Source organism: Raphanus sativus, chromosome 5, assembly GCF_000801105.2.
Source record: "Raphanus sativus cultivar WK10039 chromosome 5, ASM80110v3, whole genome shotgun sequence".
NCBI lineage: Eukaryota > Viridiplantae > Streptophyta > Magnoliopsida > Brassicales > Brassicaceae > Raphanus > Raphanus sativus.
In genome coordinates, this window is record NC_079515.1 from 11,069,779 (window position 1) to 11,096,522 (window position 26,744).

At 30.1% G+C, this 26,744-nt stretch overlaps 2 protein-coding genes across 2 annotated transcripts; one reads left to right on the plus strand and one right to left on the minus strand.

Annotated features, from left to right (window-relative positions):
- Positions 1 to 16,400: 16,400 nt before the first annotated feature.
- LOC108862157 (long-chain-alcohol oxidase FAO3) lies at positions 16,401 to 19,676 on the plus strand. The gene is made up of 3 exons (XM_018636201.2): positions 16,401 to 16,688; positions 16,991 to 17,263; positions 17,828 to 19,676. The coding sequence occupies exons 1-3, from the start codon at positions 16,482 to 16,484 to the stop codon at positions 19,580 to 19,582; spliced, it is 2,235 nt and encodes a 744-aa protein (XP_018491703.1). The 5' UTR covers positions 16,401 to 16,481; the 3' UTR covers positions 19,583 to 19,676.
- A 575-nt stretch (positions 19,677 to 20,251) lies between these two features.
- On the minus strand, positions 20,252 to 26,347 carry LOC108862156 (phosphate transporter PHO1). Its single transcript, XM_018636200.2, has 15 exons — positions 25,971 to 26,347; positions 24,771 to 24,860; positions 24,209 to 24,434; positions 23,052 to 23,409; positions 22,913 to 22,961; positions 22,713 to 22,784; positions 22,474 to 22,603; positions 22,211 to 22,331; positions 21,834 to 22,083; positions 21,632 to 21,736; positions 21,502 to 21,546; positions 21,251 to 21,403; positions 20,890 to 21,168; positions 20,656 to 20,792; positions 20,252 to 20,569 (listed from the first exon to the last, which is right to left on the minus strand). The coding sequence occupies exons 1-15, from the start codon at positions 26,217 to 26,219 to the stop codon at positions 20,479 to 20,481; spliced, it is 2,355 nt and encodes a 784-aa protein (XP_018491702.1). The 5' UTR covers positions 26,220 to 26,347; the 3' UTR covers positions 20,252 to 20,478.
- Between the last annotated feature and the right edge of the window lie 397 nt (positions 26,348 to 26,744).

A 26,744-nucleotide genomic window follows, 5' to 3' on the forward strand; every position in this document is an offset into this window, starting at 1 on the left:
TAACTGAGATCATGATATTGCGTTTTAGGTTAATTGGCAAATATGATTAAATAATATGATTTTGTGGTTCTATAGTATATCATTTATTAGTTTCGTGAATGTAAAATATTATACCATAAAAGGATAATCAAATATAAATGTTAAATGTGGGTTTTCTATGTGAGTGACATATTGTGTAGACATGCTTCAAATCACCAACAAATTAAATCTAAACCTGCCATTTCTTTAAGTATTGGATCTCAAAGAAAGTTAGAGACAAAAGAATAGAGAGAAGATGATATCATTGAAGCACTTCCATCACTTATATTTATATAAGTTTCAAATTATTTCTTTATTAAATGAGATCAATATATCAAATATACGCTCGATGATACTGATTGGCAAATTGCAAGTTAAGATTTCTTCAAATGTTTTTGTTTTCGGAAGTTGATAAATACGGTTGAATACTGTTTTGGGTTAATATTAAACATTTGAATCAAGGATTTCATTTGTGATGTAAAGATTAAGAAGGTAGTATAAAACACGGCAATCAACACTAATTTTATCTCCACATAAAATTTTATAATTGCAATCAAGACTTTCCATATACAATACAATATTTTTTTTTAAAATATCTCCAACTTATATTCTAAATCATAAATGCATTAAATTAAAGATCATAACTTCCAAATCACGATTATGAATTGATACCATGAAGTGTATCATTTACATTTAAATATATAGAAATTTGATTTCAAATAAATTAGTTTATTTGTGAAAACATTTCAACTTAAATTGTTCTTGTATTTTTTAATGTTGGAAATTAATATTCATATTTTATGTAATTTAATTTTTGTTTGCGTTGTAAAATAAAAATCACTATAAGAAAATACATATACAAAAACCACAACAGAGATTTCGCAGGTACAAAAATATTATAACAGGGGCTTACTTGTTTTTTTTTTGAGAAAAACATTTCAACTAAAATTGTGTCTAATAGAGTTCAAATGGGACCGAATACATAAAGGGGATTCATCCCGGTGTATGCGACATAATATTCGTCCAATGGAATTCACATTATGTAGTATGTACTTTATAAGAAACTATGTTATAAGAAATCGAGGAATAAATTTAGAATGTCTGTCCAATGACAACTATAGTAAATTGCTAAGGTGAATATGACTGTTTTCAAAAGCAGTTCTAGAGTCCCTAGCTGTTTGTCACGTCGCCATAATGAAACTTCTCCTAAATAGTCTACCATTTTAAGGTTGCTCTTATTATTTGCTTCCCTTTAAATAGTAAGGGATACATTATATAGTTTTTTATTAATAACATGCTATTCATACACAAATCCATAAAATGATCTATTCTATTAATTCTCCACCATGACCAATTGATAAAAGTTGTGTCCACTTTTTTATTTCCTTTATTTAAGGAACCATTTATTATTCTCTTTATATAAGTGACATCAAAACGGGATTTTATCTTTACAACTCATTCTTCCCATTAACTTGATAACTGCTTCTATTCTAACTACCTTGACGATCATGTGCAACTATATACGTAAGTAACAATACCATTTTTTCTTGGAGACCAAAAACAACGACACAAACCAGCAAAAATGTTCTAAAAATGTGTTGGGTTTGTTTGATACATCAATTCCAAATTTATAAAAATATAAAAGTTCACTGGGAAAAAGAAGTTTATACTTTTGGTAGGTATTGTTTATTACTCTCATTTTTTTAATTGTGGTTATAGATTTTAATAGTATAGATATACCTTATAATTTTTCAAATTCAAAAATAAAAACAACAAATGACATAAATTTTATAATACATAAAGAAGTATCTAAATTTAACATAAAGAAGTATCTATTACTCTGGTTAAAATCCAATAAATACTTCAAATATCTCCAGTATTTTAAGTATTTTGGATTACGTTGCAGTTTTTACGGATTTTTGTACAAATATTTTGTAGCCATAAACTTATTTTAAATTATGAATATAGTTTTGCGACAGTATCTAGAACTAAACCTTTTGAAATAATTAAAAATAATTTTTTATTACTCTCTTTTTTTGAATTATGGTTATAGATTTTAATAGTATAGATATACCTTATAATTTTTCAAATTCGAAAATAAAAACAACAAATGACATAAATTTATAATACATAAAGAAGTATCTATATTTAACATAAAATTACTTCTATTCAAAAATATGGTTAAACCCCAATAAATACTTCAAATATCTCCAGTATTTTAAGTATTTTGGATTAGCTTTTACGGGTTTTTGTACAAATATTTTGTAGCCATAAACTTATTTTAAATTATGATTATATTTTTGCAACAGTATCTAGAACTAATTTTTTTTGAAATAGTAAAAAAGGTATTGTTTATTACTATCTTTTTTTGAATTGTGGTTTTAGATTTAATAGTATAGATAGACCTTATAATTTTTCAAATTCAAAAATAAAAACAACAAATGAAATCAATTTTATAATACATAAAGAAACATAAAGAAGTATCTATTAAAAACTCTGGTTAACCCAATAAATACTTAAAATATCTCCAGTATTTTAAGTATTTTGGATTACCGTTGCAGTTTTTAAGGATTTTTGTACAAATATTTTGTAGCCATAAACTTATTTTAAATTATGAGTTTAGTTTTGCGACAGTATCTAGAACTAAACTTTTTGAAATAATTAAAAAGTATTGTTTATTACTCTCTTTTTTGAATTGTGGTTATAGATTTTAATAGTATAGATATACCTTATAATTTTTCAAATTAAAAAATAAAACAACAAATGACATAAATTTTATAATACATAAAGAAGTATCTATATTTAACATAAAATTACTTCTATTCAAAAATATGGTTAAAACCCAATAAATACTTCAAATATCTCCAGTATTTTAAGTACTTTGGATTACCGTTGCAGCTTTTACGGGTTTTTGTATAAATATTTTGTAGCCATAAACTTATTTGAAATTATGATTATAGTTTTGAGACAGTATCTAGAACTAAATGTTTTGAAATAATAAAAAGTATTGTTTATTACTCTCTTTTTGAATTGTTGTTTTAGATTTTAATAGTATAGATATACCTTATAATTTTTCAAATTCAAAAATAAAAACAACAAATGACATAAATTTTATAATACATAAAGAAGTATCTAAATTTAACATAAAATTACTTCTATTCGAAACTCTGTTTAATACCCAATAAATACTTCAAATATCTCCAGTATTTTAAGTATTTTGGATTACCGTTGCAGCTTTTACGGGTTTTTGTACAAATATTTTGTAGCCGTAAACTTATTTTAAAGATTATAGTTTTGCGACAGTATCTAGAAATATTTTTTTTTAAATAAGAAAAAGAGTATTGTTTATTACTATCTTTTTTGAATTGTGGTTAAATAGTATAGATATACCTTATAGTTTTTCAAATTCAAAAATAAAAACAACAAATGACATAAATTTATAATACATAAATTTAACATAAAATTACTTCTATTCAAAACTTTGGTTAAAACTCAATAAATACTTCAAATATCTCCAGTATTGTAAGTATTTTGGATTACCGTTGCAGTAAGGTTTTTGTACAAATATTTTGTAGCCATAAACTTATTTTAAATTATGATTATAGTTTTGCGACAGTATCTAGAATTTTTTTTTTGAAATAATAAAAAATGAAAATACACAAATATAAAAATTAAATTTTCAAAATAAAAATTAAAAACAAAAATTAAAAAAAATTAAATTTCTCAATGACACAAATATAAAAAATTAAATTTCTCGAAACAAAAATATGATTATAAAAACATAAATATAAAACTTATGATTATATAAACACACAAACATATTAATTATAATAGGCAAAAAAATTAAATACAGAAAATATACCCGCCCTCTTGAGGGCGGGTCAATCTCTAGTTAATTTTTAAAACTATAGTTTTTGATCCAAATGAATGCGACTGATTTAAGGATTGCTCTCTATTAGTGTAGTCAATTTTCAAATTTTAGTTATCAGTGTGGCTTGCAAAGCATTAAAATCAATTTTATATAATTTCGGAAACAAAAGAAGGTAAGAAATATTGAAAGAGTAATAAATTCCATAGTTTTGGGACATATTTAACAACCATTGAAGGTTCGTCTTCTGGATTTTATATGTACTGGTATAAACTAATGAAAACCATTGAAGGTTTGTCTTGTGTAAGCAAACATAGAAGTAAAATAATTAACAGATAAAAATTTTCATATATGCTTACTTGTTTTTGAAGGCTTCTATTTCTAGGAGTTCAGGGTCAAACAAAATGTGAGAACATGAAGCTCCTCGTCTATTTGAAGTCACCTGCTTATATATTTGAATCAAAAAGAGAAATCAAATCATTTTTATCCTTGTTTCAGAAAAGGATCAAACTAAGAAACCAAAACCTTTTTAAATGTAGCATTTTGTCAATACATGAATGAAAAAATATCATAGTGTTTTAATAGTTTTAAAACTATTGCCATATCATGTGTTCAAAAAAAAAACTATTGCCATATCACTTATTATTGAATCTATTTTTGGAATAAAATCAGTCTTTTGCGATTTGGTTAAACCATATTCAATATCAGTAATCAGTATTGATCATGATAATCACTTCATAAAAATTAATAAAAATTTATTATATATTTTTCTTATTTGCATAATGTTTGGTTAAACCATTTTTTTAGTTATGACAAATATATGCTACTATGATATTTAAATGCGTAAAGGATTCAATAATAAGATTTGTGAAAGTGGTAGAAAATATCATAGTGTTTTAAGGTTATATAAATTTTGGGTACACTATGTTTTAGCTAATAATCAATAAACAACAATGCCAGAAAATAACACATAAAAGTATTACCGATATTATATAAGTGGAAATAAAAAATATTAAAATAACAAAGAGTAACCAATAGCTGCATAATATTCTTTAAACTAAACATAAAAGAAATAAGGAAAGCTACATGCATATAATTTGACAAAAAAACCTGTGAATTAGAAAAGTAAAGCTGCATAAATTTCTCCATATGCAAAAAGAGCTCAACTTCGATTCTTAGTCTCTCGTTTGAAAATGCTATGGTTGAAATCTTGGAAACCATTAGACGGATTGTTATAAGACAATAAAAAAGAGCAACATGTACACGAATTATAATGCAATAAAAGTAATGGAAACCTTATATAAACACACCTACATGTACACGATTTATTTTTTTGCGGAATGGCTTACCTCCATTATCGTTATATATAGTTTTAGATCTTCGACACCAAGTTTAAATTTCCGTAAATATTATGCAATTAATACCCGATATTGCGAATATCATAATTGTCAATCCTGGAATGATAGCATAATTACCAATTTTGGAAATGAATAAATGATAAAAGGAATAATTGTGTAATCATGATGGATGGATCATAATTGACAATCATAGTATTTTCCAAAATTGAAATCTAATTAAAGTCACTAAACAAAGATTGCTATAAATGTACACACAAAATTAAAGTCAATAAATTAAAGCCACTAAATTAATATACGAAATTAAATGTACTAAATTAAGGTTGCTATAAACGGGTTGTTCAGAAATTGAATGCGAAGACGAAGTTGGAATTCGACGATGAAAGTATAGTATAAAAGCCGATTATTCACATGTATCACAATGGCATTCGAATGTAATTATTCTAGTGAATTGAGAGTTAATCTAAAAATGAGCTGAGAGTGAATATGGTGCCGCCACGTCAGCATGATACACATGTAAATAACTTACATAATGAAGGTTACTCTCCAAATTTGCTCCTTGATTAATAAGAAGGGGATTCAACTTTATCATCTTTTCTTATATATTGTGAGTTTCAGTATGTTTTGTTATCTAACTAATATAAACGTTTTGGTTCGAAATCAACATATGAGGAGCGCCAAACTCAGCTGACCCAGCAGTCCGCCGACGGATTACCTGTTACCTTATCCACAACTGAAGTGGATAAGATTTACGAGGAAATAATTTTAACATTTTTTTTTTAATTATTAATTCATTAAATTTAACTTTTAAATTTAACTAACAAATATATTTTTTTGTTTCTAAAGTTATCCCTAAGAAAAAGGGACGTACGTTGGGGATCGATTCCGTCAATAATGTTCCGAGAGCGACATCGTCTTATGCTCAGAGACGGACCGAAGAAGTCACTGAGTTGCATTCCGAGCTGGACGCTAGGGGTGGGCATTTTACCCGACACCCGAACCCGTACCCGAACCCGACCGAAAAAACCCGAACCGAAACCGAACCGAAGTAGCAAAATACCCGAACGGGTATTGAATTAGGAGAGATTGGATATCCGAACCCGAACGGGTAATACCCGAACCCGAATGGATATCCGAAGATAACCGAACATATGTATACTTAAGTCTATATTCCTAGTTTACTTCTTTAATTTTATTCAAAATGTTTATTTTTATTATGCACATAGTTCAAAATTAAATAATTTACATATAATTGGAAAAAGGTGAAATTTTACTCACTTAAAACGCATGTCAAGATTTTTATTTTAGTGCATTAACAAAAGTTACATCCAAAATTTAAAAATAATAATCAATTTATTATCTTTTATTTGTAAAATGTTATCTTCAAATTTATTAATCATTCAATTATTAGAAAATAAAAAATCAGTTAAGTGAAATTTATATTTTTTAAATACAAAAAAACTTGAGAAATAAAAAATTTGATATTTTTTTCCAAAATCTAAATATCTGAAAACTCGACCCAAAATACCCGAACCCGAACTAAAAATACCCGAACCCGACCCGAAGTAAAGAAATACCCGAACGGGTATTACACTCCTATACCGAAATACCCGATCCGAACCCGAACGGGTACCCGAACGCCCACCCCTACTGGACGCGACCAAAAGCCGTGTGACTGGACTCGAGGCCTTCATCGACTTTATAGCGACCACAAATCCAGAATAGGAAACTTTGTTGAGGAACATGAAACAACAAAATCCCATTCCAGGCGAGTCATCAGGCACACATAACGAGGAAGATGTTACGAGGAGGAGCGAAGAATTCTACGAGGCGATGAACGGGCCTTAGTTTTTTTTCGGTTTATGTATTATAAAATCCAAAACTTATTTATATATAAAATATTTTGTTGCATTTGAATTTTATTTCAAATTTATTTATAAACCAAATATTTAAATATTTTTATTTTATTAAATTAATAATTATTAAATTTATCAATAATATTTATTAATTCGAAAATACGCACTATACGAGTTATTTACGTCGAAAGTTTGCCGAGGAATTTACGAAGAAAGGTTTATGAGGTGTTTACGAGGAAATATTTTCAAGGAATCTACGTGGAGTTTACGAGGAAAATGTTTCAAAGATGTTACATGAAATTTACGAGGATTTGTTTTCAAGGAACTTACGTGTAATTAACGACGCAAGCTTCGCGTGGTTTGTACGAGGAAAGCCCGCGAGTGATTTACGAGGAAATGCGGCGAGGAACTTACGACGATATCTTTACTTCGTCTTTACGAAGAAATAATTGACTCGCTACTTTACGAGGAAATGGCGACGAAATGTGTGTTACGACGGACGATAAACGATGAAACCCTTTTCCTTGTTAATTCTTCGTAAACTTCCTTTTACGAGGAATTAACGAGGAAAATAGCCCTCGTTAAATATATGTTTTCTTGTAGTGATAACACATGAAAACAGTCAATTATTATAATAAAGGATTGGTTACGTAAGGTACACAGACACATTGTTTCATATTTTGTAAACATTAGAATATTTACAAATTATTATTATGAGCACATCAAAAATCATGGTTTAGTCATAATTTGTAATCAATTTCATTAGCTGTGGGAACCTCATTTGTGTTTTTATGTCACAATTAAGAATCGTTTTAAAAAAATGCACACATGTAATATACAAAAATGAAACCCCCTAATGATTTCCTAAAATGCTAATTTTCTTAATAATTTTCTTCTACGTAGTGTACACACCAAGAAATACGACATAAATTCAATTATGTGAATTTATGACAAAAAAAAATTCAATTATGTGAATATGGGCAATGATTAATTAAATGGTATCTTGACTAAGATTTCAAATGATCCAAATTAAAGAGAAATATAGCATTGATTCACTTAATAAATTAATTAGTTGCAAACAAAAATTTAGGCAAAATATTAAAAACAGACTCCATATAGTTTCCTAATTTGTTATGTCTAATTATCAAATGATTCCGAAAATCCTCCTATATTAAACTTGCGTGAATTTGCTAATTTCTAACATAAATCTTTCTCATCAATGCGCTTATTATAAGTTTCTCTTAGATTCACCGACAAGGTGAATTGATAGGTGGATCAATCAATAGTTGAGATCTTTTAAAAATGAAACAAACTAATAAAGATTTGTTAGCTATATTATGTTTAAAAATAAAAAGGTAAAAATAAATAAAAATAGTAGTAGTTGCCAAAATATATATTTTTGAACTTTTAACAATTCTCTATATATTAAAGAAGAAACATTAAAAGAGTTATAACCTGTAGTTTTGTACAAATTAAAAAAAAGTGCTATGCTGAGTTGTCATGTGACTGAAATGTTAATTTTGTTTACTTGAAGACTAATTTTTTAGTTATTTAATATATAATTATTATTTTATAATATGCAAAAAACATAAAATAAGTAATAAATATAAAATTTTTGTTCTGCACAAAACGCATATCTTAATCTAAGTATGTATCTCTTTAATAGTTTTAAATCTTAAACATTTCTAAATCTCAGGCCAAAACAAAAAAAACAAAATGAGAATAAACTCCAAAATCAATATTTATATTGAGCAATAACCAACATGAAAAAATGACATAAGAAATATTGAAGATAGATAGGATTGACACATGAACGTAAACTTCTTATAACCATAATTAACTTTTAAATTGTTAAATCATGATATAAAACCGAACTGACATAGTTTCATTGAAACCAAAATAGTATGCCTGAGATTCTTTAGCCTAAACAGTAGATTCTTATGCGATAAGTGATTTTTTGACCTAAAATATTTTGAAAAAAATGAGATTATCTCATTAGCAAACAAATTGTGTAATTAACAAAAAGAAAAAAATTAAAAATTGTCTAAGGGCCAAAAATATTAATTCGATCAAAAATATAAATTTTATTTTCATAAAATATTTTTTAAATAATTTTCATATATATTCACTATGCAGAAGACGCAAGTCTTATCCTATTATTATAGTAGTGATACATTCAGTGCCGTGCCAACGTTTTAAGATCAAGGCAATATTTTTCTTTGACAAATACTTAAAGCAACTTTTCTTAAATGATTTCTTCATATAAAATCTTGGTACGTTTACAAAAAATCTAAACTGGTAGAAACATATCTCTGTTTATAAATAAAATCTTAAGAAAACGTCCAAACTGAAACTGAAGTAATCTTCTATTTTTTGTTCTTACTCCAATTCCTATTATATTTCTAGAGTAAATTATGAAGCAAAGATAAAGATGTCCTAACTAATGCACTGTATACATAAATAAATTCTTCATTTTGAATAAAACTAGAGAGTCTAAAACGTTTGTTTTTATATTCAAAAAGTGATAAAATATTTTTTTATTTTTTGTTCATGCTCCTTTCCTACTCTATTTTAGAGTAAATCATGGAGTAAGGATATACATGCCCTATCTAATGCATTGTAAACATCAATGAATCCTTAAATTTTGACTAAAACTAGAAGACCTAAACCGCTTGCCTTTTATATTCAAAGGGTAACAGCTTTGGATTATTCCTTTTTATGATATAGTTGTATTTATTGACATGATGACATAAAAAATAGAGATAAAGAGAAGAGATACATGCAGATCCTTCTCTCTTTTTTTTCTCTTATGTTCTTGAACTTGGTCTTCACATTTCTTTCAGAATAATACCGCGCCGGCCCTGAGCAATGCGTCATGAAACATTTGCAACAGGCTCCCGAAATTTTCTTTAAAAATTATATAAACATGTCCTCAAAAAAAATTTGAGGGAAAATTTTCAGTCCCCCAAATTTTTTTTACATAGACAGCGCAACATACCTCCAGAATCTCAGGGCCGGCCCTGCCTGTTGATTAAAGAAAATAGTAGCGGGGACGTCTTTAAAACTGGCTTATCTTAAAAATATATTCTATTAATTCTTCAACATGACCAATTAATAGTAATTTATGTCCATCTTTTAATTTTTATAACTGCACCTAAATAACCATAATCACTTTATAAATATTGTTTAGTGGTTTAATAATTATTTGTTAACTGCATCTAAGTAACCACCTCTTAAATACTACGTAGAATCATCAAATTGCATTTAAATATAAACGTGATGTATTTTTTTAATCCATAATTGTAGGACCTTCAATGTTTATCCCCTAAAAATAATATAACGTATATGTTTTTTTTATTCAAAAGGGTTAATATATTTTCTTTTACTCCTATTTGTTACCTAATAATAAGACTCATATCAAATATATATAAACTCATTTAGTTTAATGGGTCTTATATTATAACAAAATTAATAGAACAAATACTTATGTAAAAAATAATTAATTTATTTATCCGAATTCAGGATAATTAAATTTATCCAAAAATAATTAAAAAATACATTTCAGGAATCAAATAATTAATTTATCCAAATTCAGTTACTGCTTCTTATCAATATATTGCAACGATCTCTTCCTATTTATTTAACTGCCTCTCTTCCTATTTTAACGATTTTTCAATATATCAATATATTTTTGTTAAAACGCAAAAGGCTGACCATATCAAAACGCTGACCATATTATAATTTTTTTCTACCAAAATCAGTTATCACGTTTTTTTAAGGCGGTATTTATGATTAATACCATTAAAATAGGACCATTCCTTCTTGATAATAGTTGTGTCCAATTTAAAAAAAATATATATATAACTGCTTATCTGCATATTAATATAACTGATAAAAGAGTTTAAGTAATATTATAAAGTAAATGGTTAAGAATGATAACTGCTAAACATGAATTCGAGGGGAAGCTATAACTACACTCGCTCTTATTTAAATCATGTATAATTTTTTATTATAAATATATTTTTTATAAAAATTAAATTAAATAATGATTTAAAAATATATATAACCCCCATATAACCTTAAAATTAAGCAGAACGGATGCGGGTACAAAATTATTTGTTTGCAGGTTGTGCGGGTCATATTTTATAACCAAAACAAAATTAAAAACCCGCGGGTTGGCGGGTCAGCGGACGAGTTCAATCCGTAATCCAGCCTTAATCGTGCGATACTGAATCAATTTTTAAATTGCTATTGTCTAATAAAATATATTTTGATTAAAATTTATACAAAAATATGATTACCAAAAAAAATATAATCAGAAAGAAAAAAATATCAAAAATTAAATTAAAACAAAAAATATAATAAAAGGGCGAGTCAAAAGCTAGTTAACAATAAATCGTTATCCGACTATATTAGAACTTTAATCAACTAGTTAATGGCAACTTGCGACATCTTTAATTGTCTCCAACCATATTTTTGACTTTTAAGCATTCAGGTTAATTAGTTTATATAATAACAAATACAGGTATAGGTTCTAAGTTCTAACCATTACGTTCTAACTTTTAAGTACGGTTTCATTTCTTTATCGCTAAGTAAGCAGATACCCACAGAAAAAGGTATAACAAATTGCTCAAAAAAAGGAAATATTCTAACCAAACCCCTTTGACTATTATTAGTTAAGAATCATACTCAGGTAACATGAAACTAATTACAAATCTAGAGTTTTCTCTCGGAATTGGATTCTTCGATGGGCATTTGATGACTTGTTTGTTGGGGGTTGCATGACCACGCGATTAACTACAAGAAACGCAAAGTCTGACGTGGAGACAATTGATTGGCCATACTGATACCCACACTATGTTGATCCATCTTACTACAAGATTACCAAGGATGGCACATCCACTTCTCTGAAGATGGTGACAAGATGTATAGAAATACCCCATTTCAATATAGTATTTATTTGTGCCTGATCGATATTTGCTTCTTTTGTTATTGCTAGTACTGTTTTTGATTGATCTAATTATAATATCGTAAACTTAGTAGTTATGATTTTGTCACAGCCTTGTCCAATGAAATTAAGTGATCTAATTGTATGTCCTACACTTAATTATCTATGATTTGTTATCACAAAACGTCCCCACTCACCTCCGGATTGTCGGTGCTCAAATCTAGTCATGGAAGCAAATTGGAAATAATATGTTATTGATAAATTTATGCATCAAATTTATCAAACCATGTTTACATAACCATGTAAGAATTATCCATTATCCATAGCATGTTTTCTGCAAACAAGTATGTACAGTTAATATTTGCTAGTATGAAAATTTAGACTAAGTTGCTTCTTCTTCTTTTTTATGCACTTAACAAGTATGTACAATTATTATTTGCTAGTATGAAAATTTAGATTAAGTTGTTTCTTCTTCTTTTTTTATGCACTTAGCAACATTTACTTTTCTGAGACAAATATGTTACTAATGCCATAATTTTTCCATTACTTTGTGGTATACATTAATTTATAAGATCTCTAAACAAATATGGAATCGTATAAAAATGCAGAATCGTATGCAATCGAGAAATCATACATACATGTTGGAAACTTATACACGTATATATTTTTACAAAAAAAAACTTATACACGTGTATATATATATATATGTATATTATTAAACATTAACCAATAAAAAATTCAATGCTTCAGTTATGGGTTGTCGCATTAACTCACGAGTCACAAATTTTGGCCACAAAGTCTCAAAATGTGGTTTAGAGACCATCTCACGTGAATTATCTTCGTGGCTCCGAGAGATACATTGCTAGCCTTTTTTTTTAACTGATAGCCATTTTCTTCTTCTTCTAACGTGCGTTATCAACCTTTTTGGTCATTTATTATAAATAATTTATTAACCTTTTTCTTCAGTTGCCCGTTGTTTTCACATGTCACTTCCTCGAAAATTGGCCTTTGCCACATCCTCGGTCCTCCGTAGTTACGTAACTGCATACTAGTCCATGTATTTTTTTTATCTTTTTTGAAAGCCTTTTAGAAAAAAAAAAGTCCATGTATTTTGCAGTTGTAACTTGTAAGTGCTGTCTGGACAATCTAAAATATCTCCATCATCTTAAACTTTAGATAACAAAATGTAGTTCATTTTCTCAAATATCAAAATATCAAAATTTAGGTAAATGTAGTTCCTTTTCTCAAATATCAAAATTTAGTTTTGGAAACAAAAACACCATTTAGCAAAAAAAAAACACCAGAAATCTTAAACAAATAGGCCATGTATGTTTTACACCAACATTAACAAAATAGTCTTATTTTAAAAACCTGTAAATTGATCTAACAATAATTAAACCATATATCTTACATTATATAAGTTCAACTAGGTGATAGTTTACATAAAATCTAAATTGTAACAGTTATTAAAATTTATTTTTGTTTAGTTTAGTTTTTTATATTTTATACTATTTTAGTTAAGCATGTTATTTATGAGTTAAGCAGAATATTTAACATTGCTATGATATTCTTTTCTAAAATTCTAGTTTGATTTTAATCTGATGTAGTTAGTTTCTTATTGTTTTTATGGTTATTATAGTTATAATTTCGTATTTTGTTTATTTTGGTTTATCAGAAATCATTTAAAAAAATTTAAACAAATAAAATTCAAAAATTTGAAAATATAATTGTTTAAGATCGGTTTAAATTGCAACATTTGAAATAGAACTGTACATTAAAAAGTTACACATTAACAAAAGTTCAACTAAAGCTACTTAATGTGTTAGAAAACTTTCTTGTAAATAACATATTTGCTTTTCTTTTACGAAGGCAACAATTATAAGTACAAATTGTATTCACCATATTCTAAACTGAAATCTTGATCATGGCAGAGTAACATATATTGCAAATACTAAAGCTTTAGATGGCTTTATTCCATGTTATAAATGTTACCTCGTTAAAATATTTAGTTAACTGAGTTATTTGAAATTTTATTTTATTATATAGTCATTTTATGATATCTACTTTGATCTTTCATCTATTCAAAAATAATGGATTTCTATACCAAAATGATAAACATGTTATTTCACAGAGAAAAACATATTTTTTTTTGTAAATAAAGTAGAATTCTTAGTTATTGAAATATTTATGTTGATGGTTCAAAATTAAAATAATTAATTGTTTATTTATATGAAGATATGAACATATATATATATATATATATATATATATATATATATATATATATGTTGAGAATTTTAATGATAGAGAAAATGATTGATTTACAAATTGCAAAGTGATTAAAATAAAATTAATAGTAATAATGATGTTTAGTTAACATTAAAAATTTTATAAATAAGAATTTTTATAAAGTTATATCCTACAACAAAACGTTTGTAATTAAAATGACAAAGTTTCTAAATAAGATTTTTTTTACTATCTCAAAAAGATATTTATTACTAATTTGATTTATTTATTTTACTAATGAGATATTTGAAATTTTAATATCATAAGAAACTGATTTAACTAGCGTGATGTAAGAGAAAAAAAATTATAGTTTTTGTGAATTTGAGATTTTAAGGGAATTCATTTTTAATTAAAAGATACTATAAATATAAGAGAAACTGTTCTATTTTTATATTTTAAATATATTTCCTTTTTGATATTACATTCTTTTAATATATATAAAATATTTATTTTAATTATATTATATTATATATATTGTACATTTATATTATGTTCCTTCTTGATTTATATAAAAAATCATTTCATGAACTTGTGTTTAAGTCTGTTTATTATTGATGTAATATTGATGTATGAACAACTTTTGTATGCGATTTAATCAATGAACGAATCAGTTGTCATTAACAATTTTTTTTACAAAATTACATGATTTATATATATATATATATATTATGATATTGATATATTAATATTACATATTATTTCTTTTTATATTAAAATCCTTTTTGAGTTATTTAAAAGAAAACTCGTTTTTCAAATTACATGTTTTAACTTTTTATATATTTATTTGATATTTCCTTTTTAATAAGGTGATTTGGAAACAAATATTAAAATATTAACTTATGATATTAGTAATAGTATTTTTATAATAATTTAGTCATTAAGATTATCACGATAATTAATTATTCTAAAAATCAACGTGAGTACGATACATATGAAATTGATTTTCACATAATATTATAAAGATTATAAAACTGAAATTTTGAAATAATTATAAAAATTAAAAATTTAATGTTATAATCTAAATCTTAAACATAAATTTTATAATTCCCAATCGTATAAAACAATAATTCATTCTGTAACTTTTAAAACTCTTTTATTATCCTTTTTGGTCAATTGCTTAATTATCCTTTTTTGGTCAATTGCTTAATTATCTCTTAAACCGCAGAACTGGTAAACAAATAGGCCATGCATGTTTTATACCAACGTTAACAAAATAGTACATGTTTTTCAAATCAATAAAATTAATCGAACTTAAACCATATATCTTACATCGTATATGTGAAATATGAATTCAAAGATTATATTATTATAACAAAATTAAATTTTAATTTTTAAAAGCTAAATTTTAAATCTGAAGATCTTATAACTCCTAAATTTTATAAAGAAATAGTCCATTCTTTATTTTTAAATGTTTCTAAGTATTTATTTATTAATTAAACCTAAAAATTAAAAGTAAATAAAACTAGAAAATTGTTTAAAATCAACTAAGTTGAATACCATTTTTCAAAAACACACTTGATCAAGAATACTATAATATTTAGTTTTAGAGTTTAGTGATTATTGCTTAGGATTTAGTATTTAGGGGTGAAACTGATTTTATAAACTTTTTAGAAATAATTTAAAATATTTATAAATGATTTATGAAGGTAATTTTTCACTTTTTATATTACACCTAAAGTAATTATGTATATAACTATTATTCAAAAGAAAATTTAAAAAGTAATATGAAATTTGAGGTAAAGACGTAATGCCTATATAATTTGGCATACAACTAGAATATGAATAAAAACATTGGTAGATATGCATCCTATTACGAAAATTAAAATCTGGTCCAGTTTGTAAAACGTGAATGAAATTATCAATACGACAAAGTGTCATGCTAGAAAATAAATATACTCTTTTTAATACGACAAATAAAAATAAAATCCCGAAAAATAATTTTATTCTCAATTTCGCATTATTGGCATTAGAAAAATCCGGGATTATCTTGCAATTTTTCATTATTTGCTTCTTTTTTGGTAAAACATTATTTGCTTCTTACTTTTTATATAATGCAGACATCTGTATCTATATCTATATATATGGAGCTTCTTCCTCTTAGAAACTCAAGTATCTTCTCACAGATTTTTCACAGTTAAAGCGAAAAGGTGATGGGTAACCACACAGACGCCAGAAGTTTCGGCCACCGGGAAGTCACGGCGGCAGAGATGGAATCCCTAGCCAGCTTCTGCGAAGCCGTCTTGCCTCCAGTGCCGCCGCCGGAAGAATATCTCCGCGAAGATGATCACCACCGGCACAAAGAGGCTCTCCGGTCATTTTACTCAACTTGCGGGTCTCAGACTCCCGTTGCTCGCCAGGTACATGCACTTTCTCTGTTTCTTGATCAAATTGTCAAAGTTTAAATGCTCAAATGGTCAAAGTTTTTGTTTTTAATATTAAAACGTCGGCTAATTCAAACGCATTTTTAACATACAAATATATGTGTATTTTAATGATTTTATTGCATTATAAAAAATATTTCGATTTTTAGAAGATTTTCTTGCAAAAATTTTAGACAACTGTAAAAGAGAAAGATTCATTTTCATTTTCGTTTGGTTGCATTAATAGAGAAGTTAAATGATTTTGTGTAAAAGTCAAAGGCTTTGGTTATTGGATGCAGACCATTGACTTGATCATTAAACGAGGGACGATGGAAGCTTATCTTGCAACAAGACTAGTCTTGTTCCTGCTTGCTACTCGGCTCGGAACGTTACTCATTTGTGGAACAGAGAGTTTGGTCTCAAGCTGGCCTTTTGTCGAGAAATTCAGCGAGCTATCGTTGGAGAAGAGGGAAAGAGTACTTCAGAAACAGTTCAGAAACTGGTTCTTCACTCCTATTAGAGCTGCCTTTGTTTACATCAAAGTGGCCTTCCTCTTCTGTTTCTTCTCTCGGGTATTTCTCAAGTCCTCTGTTTTTCACTACAAGATTTGTCTTCAGTTACACAGATTCACGTGTATTTATTTTACATTTTGTGTTCGGATCTTAGGTATAGCTGAGATGAAACATTAGGTTTAACCCTCCAAATTTTAAAAAGCTAATATGCATAGCTTTTATGAAATTGTGAAGTACAATTTTTTTTTTTGAAACTCAGAACCTGACCTTGGTCACTTGTGTTCAATATGGTGATTAACCAATCAATCTGAAATCCATCAAGGTACACATGAAGTCCCAAAAATCTGAAAACACTTTACCTAAACCTAACCAAACGGATTTATATTAGCTTATCTTTTACTTTTACACTTCGTTTATATACACATTATCTAAAAAACCTGAAACTAATTCTCACCAAACTGATATATACTAAGATTATCTTCACTTTGGTTACTATACATAAAAAAAATTAGAAAAAATTGTATTAAAACTTATATATATTTTCATATGATTTTACTCCAGTTAAAAGAGCTACTAACATATAAATCTTCAAAATTTACTCAACTTGCCGTTGCTTTTGTGTAGGTTAGCTCAAATGGGGAGAACCCTGCATGGGAAGCCATAGGTTACCGCGTAAACCTCGATGAGAACAAACCTTCTGAACCTCAAAAAGAAAGACCTCTCGAGAAAGGGATAGTGGAGACCATGAAAGAAACAGAGCAAACTCTCCTCGAATCACTTGCTCAAAAGGGCCTAGAAGCAGACCAGGACGCAGACCACGATGCCATCAGGATAAAATGCGACGCTGTGGTGGTCGGGTCCGGTTCAGGAGGAGGCGTAGCAGCTTCTGTGCTAGCAAAAGCTGGTATGAAAGTGATCGTCATGGAGAAAGGAAGCTACTACACAGAGTCTGACTACCCTCCTTTCGAAGGTCAAGGCATGGACAGACTATACGAGAACGGAGGGATCCTCCCAAGCATCGATGGAGACCTCATGATATTGGCTGGTGCAACAGTAGGAGGTGGATCTGCTGTGAACTGGTCTGCGTGTATCAAAACGCCCAAGTCAGTTCTTCAAGAATGGTCAGAAGATCACAAGATATCTCTGTTCGGTACCAAAGAGTATGTTTCGGCTATGGAGTTAGTGTGGAAGAGGATGGGTGTCACGGAGACGTGTGAAAGGGAAGGCTTTCAGAACCAGGTTCTGAGGAAAGGCTGCGAGAATCTCGGCATCAATGTCCAAAACGTTGCACGTAACTCCTCTGAGAGGCATTACTGCGGATCCTGCGGGTATGGATGCAGACAAGGAGAGAAGAAAGGAAGCGACAGGACGTGGCTTGTCGACGCTGTGAGTCACGGAGCTGTGGTTTTAACTGGATGTAAAGCGGAGAGGTTCATACTCGAAAAGAACAGAGGAGGGAAGAAGAAGATGAAATGTTTGGGAGTGATGGCCAAGTCTTTTAACGGAAACATAGCCAAGAAGATCAAGATCGAAGCTAAGGTGACGGTTTCGGCGGCGGGTTCCCTTCTAACACCTCCGTTGATGATCTCCAGCGGGTTGAGAAACCGACATATCGGTAGAAACCTTCACTTACATCCTGTCTTAATGGCGTGGGGTTACTTCCCGGACAAGGAATCTTCTAATGTCAACATCAAGGGAACATCCTACGAAGGTGGGATCATAACATCAATGAGCAAAGTGTTATCAGAAGATTCAGAAGTTAGAGCCATCATAGAGACGCCGGCACTAGGACCAGCCTCATTCTCGGTACTATGTCCATGGACCTCAGGGGTTGACATGAAGAAGAGAATGTCAAGATACTCAAGAACCGCGAATCTCATAACGATAGTTAGAGACCGCGGGTCAGGGGAGGTGAGAACCGAAGGCAGAATAAGCTACGTTGTGGATAAAACCGATAAAGAGAATCTCATAGCAGGGCTTAGACAGTCGTTGAGGATACTCATTGCAGCTGGAGCAGAGGAAGTGGGAACTCATAGAAGCGATGGGCAGAAACTGATATGTAAAGGGGTTGATGAGAAGTCGATAGAGGAGTTCTTGGACTCGGTGGATGCAGTGGATGGGCCAAAGGCGATGACTGAGAAATGGGGTGTGTATAGCTCAGCTCATCAGATGGGAAGCTGTAGAATTGGAGAAGATGAGAGAGAGGGAGCGGTGGATTTGAATGGAGAGTGTTGGGAAGCTGAGAAGTTGTTTGTGTGCGATGCAAGTGTGTTGCCGAGTGCTGTTGGTGTTAATCCTATGATTACTATTATGTCTACTGCTTATTGTATCTCTACAAGAATTGTAAAGTCCATCACCACCACAGGTTTATCTCATTGAAGGAAAGTGTGGTTTCAGTTTACTGTATCATACCTGCATAAAAATACTCATGTAAGTCTACTATTATTTTCTTATAGTGATGAAGTTAATACTATACTCTTAAAAGTGAAATTAATGTATAACCAACAATAATTGTTTGGTACTTGTGGTTTGAAATTTGTTTTATTGGTCAAGGCTACAAGCTAAGTTTCGAGTCTAATCTACTGATTTTTTTTTGGGGTCAAAAGTCTAATCTACTGATTTTTTGAAGTGACATTAAAACATGGTTGGTCCATGAATTGTAGCACCTTTTAGTTTTAGCTGTTTTCCGCTTAGTAAAAGGAAACCATACTTGTCAGAAGTAGATTAACGTGTAATCACGATGATGGTCATTAAAAACAATAGATTAGGTGATAAAGTGTTATGTAGTGACATTTTCCTTTTGGTTAGTGGCAGGTCTGGTTAGTGGTTAAACTTTCACCGAAAGTAAGTTGAGTTTTCTTGAGCAGATAGTGGCATTCTTTATTTGAAAAGAAGAGAAGAGTTGAACGTAAAACGGATGCAGCAAATCTAACTAATATTGATGGGCTTGTTACAAAACACACGACCGGTTTGCATGTTGCTCGAGCATTATTGTTGTAGATTATCTTTTATTTAAAGATCATATTAGATCTCTATAGTTGTCATCAATATATGAAGTGGGAAGTTAAATTATTTTTGCTCATTTTACACACGAAAAGTTCTATAATCAAGAATCCATTAGTCCCCAGTTCTTTAAGGATAAAATGGTTACGCAAATTCTGGAGTTCCCCCAAAAGTTTCTCCAATATGGCTAACATTCAATGTAAAAGCCGAAATACTTCCTGTCTATCCTGGAACCTGGTTCAAGACTAGACCCTCCAATGTATTATCTTTGTTTAATCGTCTGAATCCATGTCACGAAACGGTAATGGTACGGTCTTCACTGCCCTAAAGTGGCCTACATTGTTCAAATGCTCGTTCTCCACTCTGTAAGGTAATCACATTTCACATTTTAATAACATTTAAAATAAAGTTTAACCGAAAAATAATCAAAACCTAGGTGAAGTTTTTACCTGTAAAAGTTCCAATGGCCTCGACGAATGACTTCAAGTGATGCCAATAAGAAATCTAGCAAATGAGACTGAACAGGATTGACCCTGAATCTTACTATTGTTTCGATCCAAGCAACTCGCAATACCAAATTCAACGCCTGAACAAGATACCGAAAAATAGAAATTGGTTATCAACATTTAGTAAAAGATCTTAACTTGTGAAACACGTTTAAGTATTATGTGATATTGACTTACGATGGAGAAGTAGTAGAAGTTCTTGTTCTTGAGAACAAGTTCGTCCCTGAGCCATGGGTTTTTGGATTTAGGGTTCAAAAGACCCCAATCCTTGACAAAGTCCCAGTATAACTGGTAAAGAGTGGCCACCACCGAGCTTACAAGCACCGCGGTTAACCACAAATTGGTGCTTTCTCTTGCATAGGTTATGCGGACTCCGGCTGCAACCATGGCCGAAACGTATTTCCCCATGTTGACTAAGTGGTCAGTGTTTGATTCGTCCCACCATCTCCTTATGCACTATAATTTATATGTCGATATTGTTAACTGAAAGTTTGGAAGGGCTTTGACCTAAAAGAATGAAAAACATAAGTGAGCTTACTTGCATGGCACGCCAGAAGTAAGGTGAAAAAGAAATCAAGTAAGCAAGTTCTCTGTAGATTCTTCCGTTTTTACAGGTATTGTATTCGTGTGTTCGAAAGCTTTGAGCCATGAAGTAACACGCAGTTGACTCTAAATGTCTCAGTAAAGGAATCTGTATTAAACATAAATAAGTCAAAACATGATCAATGACTTAACTAGACTAATAATTTTGCATCGTCATCATCAATTGAAGTAGAACCAGTTAATTACCTGGCTAGTAAGTTGATCAGCCATGAAAAAGTCAACCATCAAAACCTGTTTTGTACAAAACCCCATTTGAAATATTAAGTTTCTGTAGCTTTTCTTGTGCTGCAAGTAACCAAGACATTTCCAATTGTACCTTGTAGAAAGGTGAACAAACGATGTTTCGTAATATCCGAATGAAGCAGAATCTTGTTGGACGATAAAATGCGTCGAAGGGGCATATCAAGACACAAATGAAGATCTGTCACACACGCAAAACAAAATCAAAATTAGCGTTTAGAGTTGCGACTGCGGTTGAAACACGCTAAGCATATGATGATAAATACTTATTGATTTACCAAGAGGAGAATGCCAGGAATGGTATCAACTTGGCTGGCTGAGAAACCGGCTACACGGAGGATGAGATGAATGACCATAGCGCCCACGACTGCGGTCATAAACGTGGTTCCCATCAGAAACGCGTCACGGTAACGCAACGCTGTGGTTGGTGAGAACTCGAAAATAAACGTGTAGTTTATCCTTGTGCTCTTCCACATAAATAGATTGCATCCGTACATGAACATGTGTAGACTCAGCAACGCAAAAACACTAGCGTTAAGAAAAAAAACACAAATTATCAAAACAATAAAACAATTTTCTGATTGTTTCTTTTGTTGAGTTATTTAGAAGAGACATCATGTGTTCTTTAACCAAATAAAAAATATAAATAAAATACCTGAAAACAGGATAAACAGTCTCCATATATGAAACTTGAGCACCAGAGGTGAAGATTCCAGAAAGATGGGCTAGTATTATGTAAATACTAAACAATGAGACAAAGCAACCTGTGAATAATCCTGCAAAGAAAAAAAACACAGTTTCATTTTGTTAACGTAATTCATGGTGGAATGTGTTTTTTTTTTGGTTTATTCATGTTGGAACATTATAAAACATAAATAATAAAAGGGGTAAAAATAGAGAGAAAAATTAAAATAGTACCAACAAAGAAAGTGACCATGTGAGAATCTTTCTGCTGGTGGGGTCTCAAGAACTTCATTGCCTTTTTCCTGTCACTGTTTGCGAAGTGCTTTGTGAATATGGACTCCACTTCGTCCATGAGTCTTACCACCTTATTTTTATTTTAATCAAAACCACCAATTATGTTTAGTCTTTTCATAAAGTGGTTTACTATGACATTAAAATATGTGTAGTCCTGTTATTTCCCTCATATACAATACCTTATCAGAGCTGGTAAATTGCGATCTCTTTACGACTCTAAGATAACTTGATGATGCTTGCTGACCAGAAACCTGTTGGTCCATAAACTAATGTTCATTATTAAGCACTAAATTCTCTTTTTATTCAAATAATAATTTTAGTTGATCATCGTAACTAGTCAACTAACGAGTAAAGCTTGTATATAAAATATATGCTTTACCTTGTCGAATTTCTTCAATATTTTTGTAAAAGCTATCATATTCAATGAACTGCGAACATATAATATATGAAAGTTAGAATCACATGATCACGATAAAAAAAAATTTAATGGTAAGATATTGAATTGGTAATGAATTTACCTGTAAGTCTTCAACAAGCCAAGACCTCGGTAGAGCTCAACAAAGGCTTTGCGTATCATCTTCTCTGCGCATTGAATCTTCTTCCGGGTGATGAAATCCCCTCCGCCGCTTCTTGGGTTGTTAACAAGCTCCTCCCAGAGAACCGACATGGCCGTTGAGATGGATCTTGCACCGCCACCATCAGCTCCGACCACAGCGTCTGGAATGTCGACACGGAGAGACATTTTGGGTTTGCCTCCTTTTGTTTTGGTCCTCGTTGCAGAGTTTATGAAATTCACACCATTCCTCTCCAATGCCTCTATCATTTCGTCAGTTCTTGATGTTTCACTTTGTGTCTCACTTAATTCTCCTGGAGATCCTAAAAACAAACAAGTAAAAAAACAAAGCATTTACATGTTTTGTACCTAACAACAAGAGACACAAGCTCTAAAGAGAAGCATAGTTTTTCTTTGTCAATCTTTTCATGTAGAGATCATCTTTGTCGGTACATTCTTATTTACTTACAAACAATTTTTTTGTTTGTTAGTATTGAGTCGATTTTTGTTCTCATGTTCTTGTCGGCCATTGAATATGTGTCGCCATAAAAGGTTAAAGCTATAACAAAATTCTTTCATTGTTTTCCGCTACGAGTTTTGTATTCCCACACAAGATTTATAAGTTACAACAACGGTTGTCATTTCAACGTCAAATATATCTATTCTGTATGAACATACATTAGAAAAATATGTACTGGTTCAGGACAATAAATAACCTACTTTTCTTTTTACTAGCTGCAATACGTAAATCTAGCTGCAATACGTAAATAGGCTTTTAGAACATGCACTTTTGTGGTTTCTAATGGGTACAGGCCACGATCATAGCTCAGATATATAAATATCAGCTTTTAGGCATCTTCATCTTCACTCTAGATTTTACTCCATTTATAGAATAAATAGAATGAAAATAGAGCAGTGAACAAAAAAATAAAAATATTACTCCATTAGATTTTACACTATAAATGAAATAATGTTTTTAGTTTTGTTCACTACTCCATTTCTCATTCCATTTATTCTATGGAGTGAGGATGGAAATGCTTTTCTATTTAAACGTGATAAATTTACAGAACTATCCTCAAACTAACCTAACTTGTGTTAAAAGCATTAACTAAGAAGACTGACCTGCAGAGAAATCAGAGTTTCGCGCTGAAGAATTGACGGAGCGATGTGAATTTGAGCCAGAATGGTTTCTTTTCTTCCGATCGCTTAGGATCTGTTTGAGTTCTGCAAGAATGTCTAACTGTTTCTTCAGAATCTCTCCTCTTCCTACAAACTCTGTCTCTTTGGACTTGTGAAACTGATTCACTTTGTTTAACTCTTCATCCAATCTTGCGAAGAAGACTTTAACCTGAAGTATAACAAAAAGCATTCAGACACTTAAATCAAACAATATATTATTTATGTTTTAATCGTGATAAAAGCTAAAATGTAGTTTTAATTTGACTATCTTCGTTAAGAATTCAGAAAGTGGCTGCTATGCAATTTAGACTAGCAAATGAAAGCACTATTTATAGGATATATAGGCCATTTATTTATTGGTGATCATGCTTTTCCAAAGCAGTAAGAAATAAGAATCCTTAATACTTACTCTTTTGTCAAAAAAAATCGTTAATATTAAAACGAACGACTATGTAAATACATGTAAATTTTTTATTTTGCAAATATAAATATATGTAATGATTACCTCGTCTTCTTCGGAAAATAACTGAACAAGCTCAGTTTGGTAAATTTCCTCGACATTATCCCCATTTTCTGAGCTATTTCTTCTCCTCACCTGTTAATCCGCGACAATAACATAATACTATTAAGTTTCATTTAGTTATTCTTAACCCAACAAACCAAGTAAACATCATTTTTTCCTCATACACGTGTCATTGCATTGAATTGAATGTTTTATGAGGGTGGTGACTTGTGAGTTTGTTATGTCTTTATATATTTTTTCGTCACGATGGTTTCGTGAGATATCACAATCTTCACAACCGTTTTTCGCTTCCTTGTTTTCGCGAGACTATGAAGAAAAATACATGTTATTTTAGAATTCGTGGTCACAAGTTCTAAGATGTAGACTCTAGAGTAACAAAGTCTAATAAGCAATTATTTTACGTAAATAATATGTGTATCGAAAATTTAAGAGTTAATTTATAAGCCCGTCTTTCTAAGTTTTGGAAACAAGTTGGCTCCTAGGTTAAGAAATGATCTATATGGTCTCAATCATGTGTGTAATGATAGTTTTCCTAATAAGAAACAAATATATGTAAAAATATTACGTATTAGGTACACACACAAAACTTTAGAAAGATTTCCCGATTTGCGCTACACGACTTAACATATTGAATTTATACTCAATCATATCAAATATGTACCATTTACATATCTCAATCAAGAAATTTTAAAAATGTCAAAAGAAATTCTTTAAAAAAAAGAAGAAAAAATCAGATTTTTTTAATGCGCAATCTGTAGACAAAGCAGAACCAACCGGTCATTCTGACGCGTAAACAAAGACGAGAAAAGAATGGAAAATACAGAGACGCACAGACGAACTCCATAGATACAATCATAAGACAGAAAAAAATGACGCTTAAATAATATAAATAACTAAATCAATACGTTTACGTTCTCTCAAAAAAAGTATTCCAAATTTGCTACGCTAAAGATATGTGTAAAGTAAACACAGCTAATCTACAATCTAGTCCCACAAAATCCAAGACATACTGTTTCAATAAGTATATAATAATCTGCTAAGTAATGTGCATTTAGACATAATTCCGATTACTTATTTTTGTTTAATGGTATTTTAAATTAATCATTCCAACAGACAGGAGAATCAAACATGTTTTTCTCAAGAGAAATTAAGGTAGAAAATTGTTTAAAACTAATTAATTACCTCAAGAATCTCTGGTGTTTCTGAGGAGGAAAATAGTTTATCCGAGAAGGTCCTTGCCAAGTTGTGAACTGGCTGGAACAGAGATAGGCCACAATCAGGATGGTGAGTAATGGGATAAAGAGAAGCCGGTTTTGGTTTACGAGAGGTTTTGATTTTCTTGATTTGTTTTTTTAGTAGACAATAATTAACAAAGGCCTCTTTCCACTCCGGTATGAGTTGTGCCTCTAACTCCTTGGAGAACTTCACCATCCTCTTTGCATATAATGACTTCCCTTTTGATTCAAGATATGTTAATCTTGTGACTTGGAAGAAACGTGAAGAAGGAGAAAGAAAGAAAGAGAGAGTGGTTTAATGTGTAAGAGAGGCATTAAGAGGGAAGGATGATTGTTTGTATATATAGAGAGAAAGAGAGATATAGACGTGTAGAGAAGATTAATTGAGTTTTCTCTTTTTGGTTTTGACACTAATTTACCTAATGGAGATGTATCTTTTTCACACATGGTTTGCAGCTACGAGCCGATTTAACTTTTAATGCGATTTGTTAAAATTAAAGTAATGTAAAGGGGGAAATTGGAAATGTAAATATTTTTTTAATTAAATTGCTTGGCCCTTATTGCGAGCTTAATTACACTCACTTGTATATATAGATTTAAAAATAACGCACTCATTAGTATTAAGGAATTATAAAGGTGTGAGTAGTGCAGCTCGTCACGAACCCCACACACAAATACACACTTCTATTGCATTCGAAAATGATCATACTTAAATTTATCT

What these genes read in the sequence shown, in the direction of transcription:
- LOC108862157 (XM_018636201.2), top strand. Translation starts at nt 16,482, where the DNA reads ATGGGTAACCACACAGACGCCAGAAGTTTCGGCCACCGGGAAGTCACG. An exon ending in AGACTCCCGTTGCTCGCCAG is followed by an intron (nt 16,689 to 16,990) that starts GTACATGCACTT and finishes TATTGGATGCAG; the next exon opens with ACCATTGACTTGATCATTAA. An exon ending in TCTTCTGTTTCTTCTCTCGG is followed by an intron (nt 17,264 to 17,827) that starts GTATTTCTCAAG and finishes GCTTTTGTGTAG; the next exon opens with GTTAGCTCAAATGGGGAGAA.
- LOC108862156 (XM_018636200.2), bottom strand. Translation starts at nt 26,219, where the DNA reads ATGGTGAAGTTCTCCAAGGAGTTAGAGGCACAACTCATACCGGAGTGG. An exon ending in GGCTTGTTGAAGACTTACAG is followed by an intron (nt 22,962 to 23,051) that starts GTAAATTCATTA and finishes ATATGTTCGCAG; the next exon opens with TTCATTGAATATGATAGCTT. An exon ending in TATTGAAGAAATTCGACAAG is followed by an intron (nt 22,785 to 22,912) that starts GTAAAGCATATA and finishes ATGGACCAACAG; the next exon opens with GTTTCTGGTCAGCAAGCATC.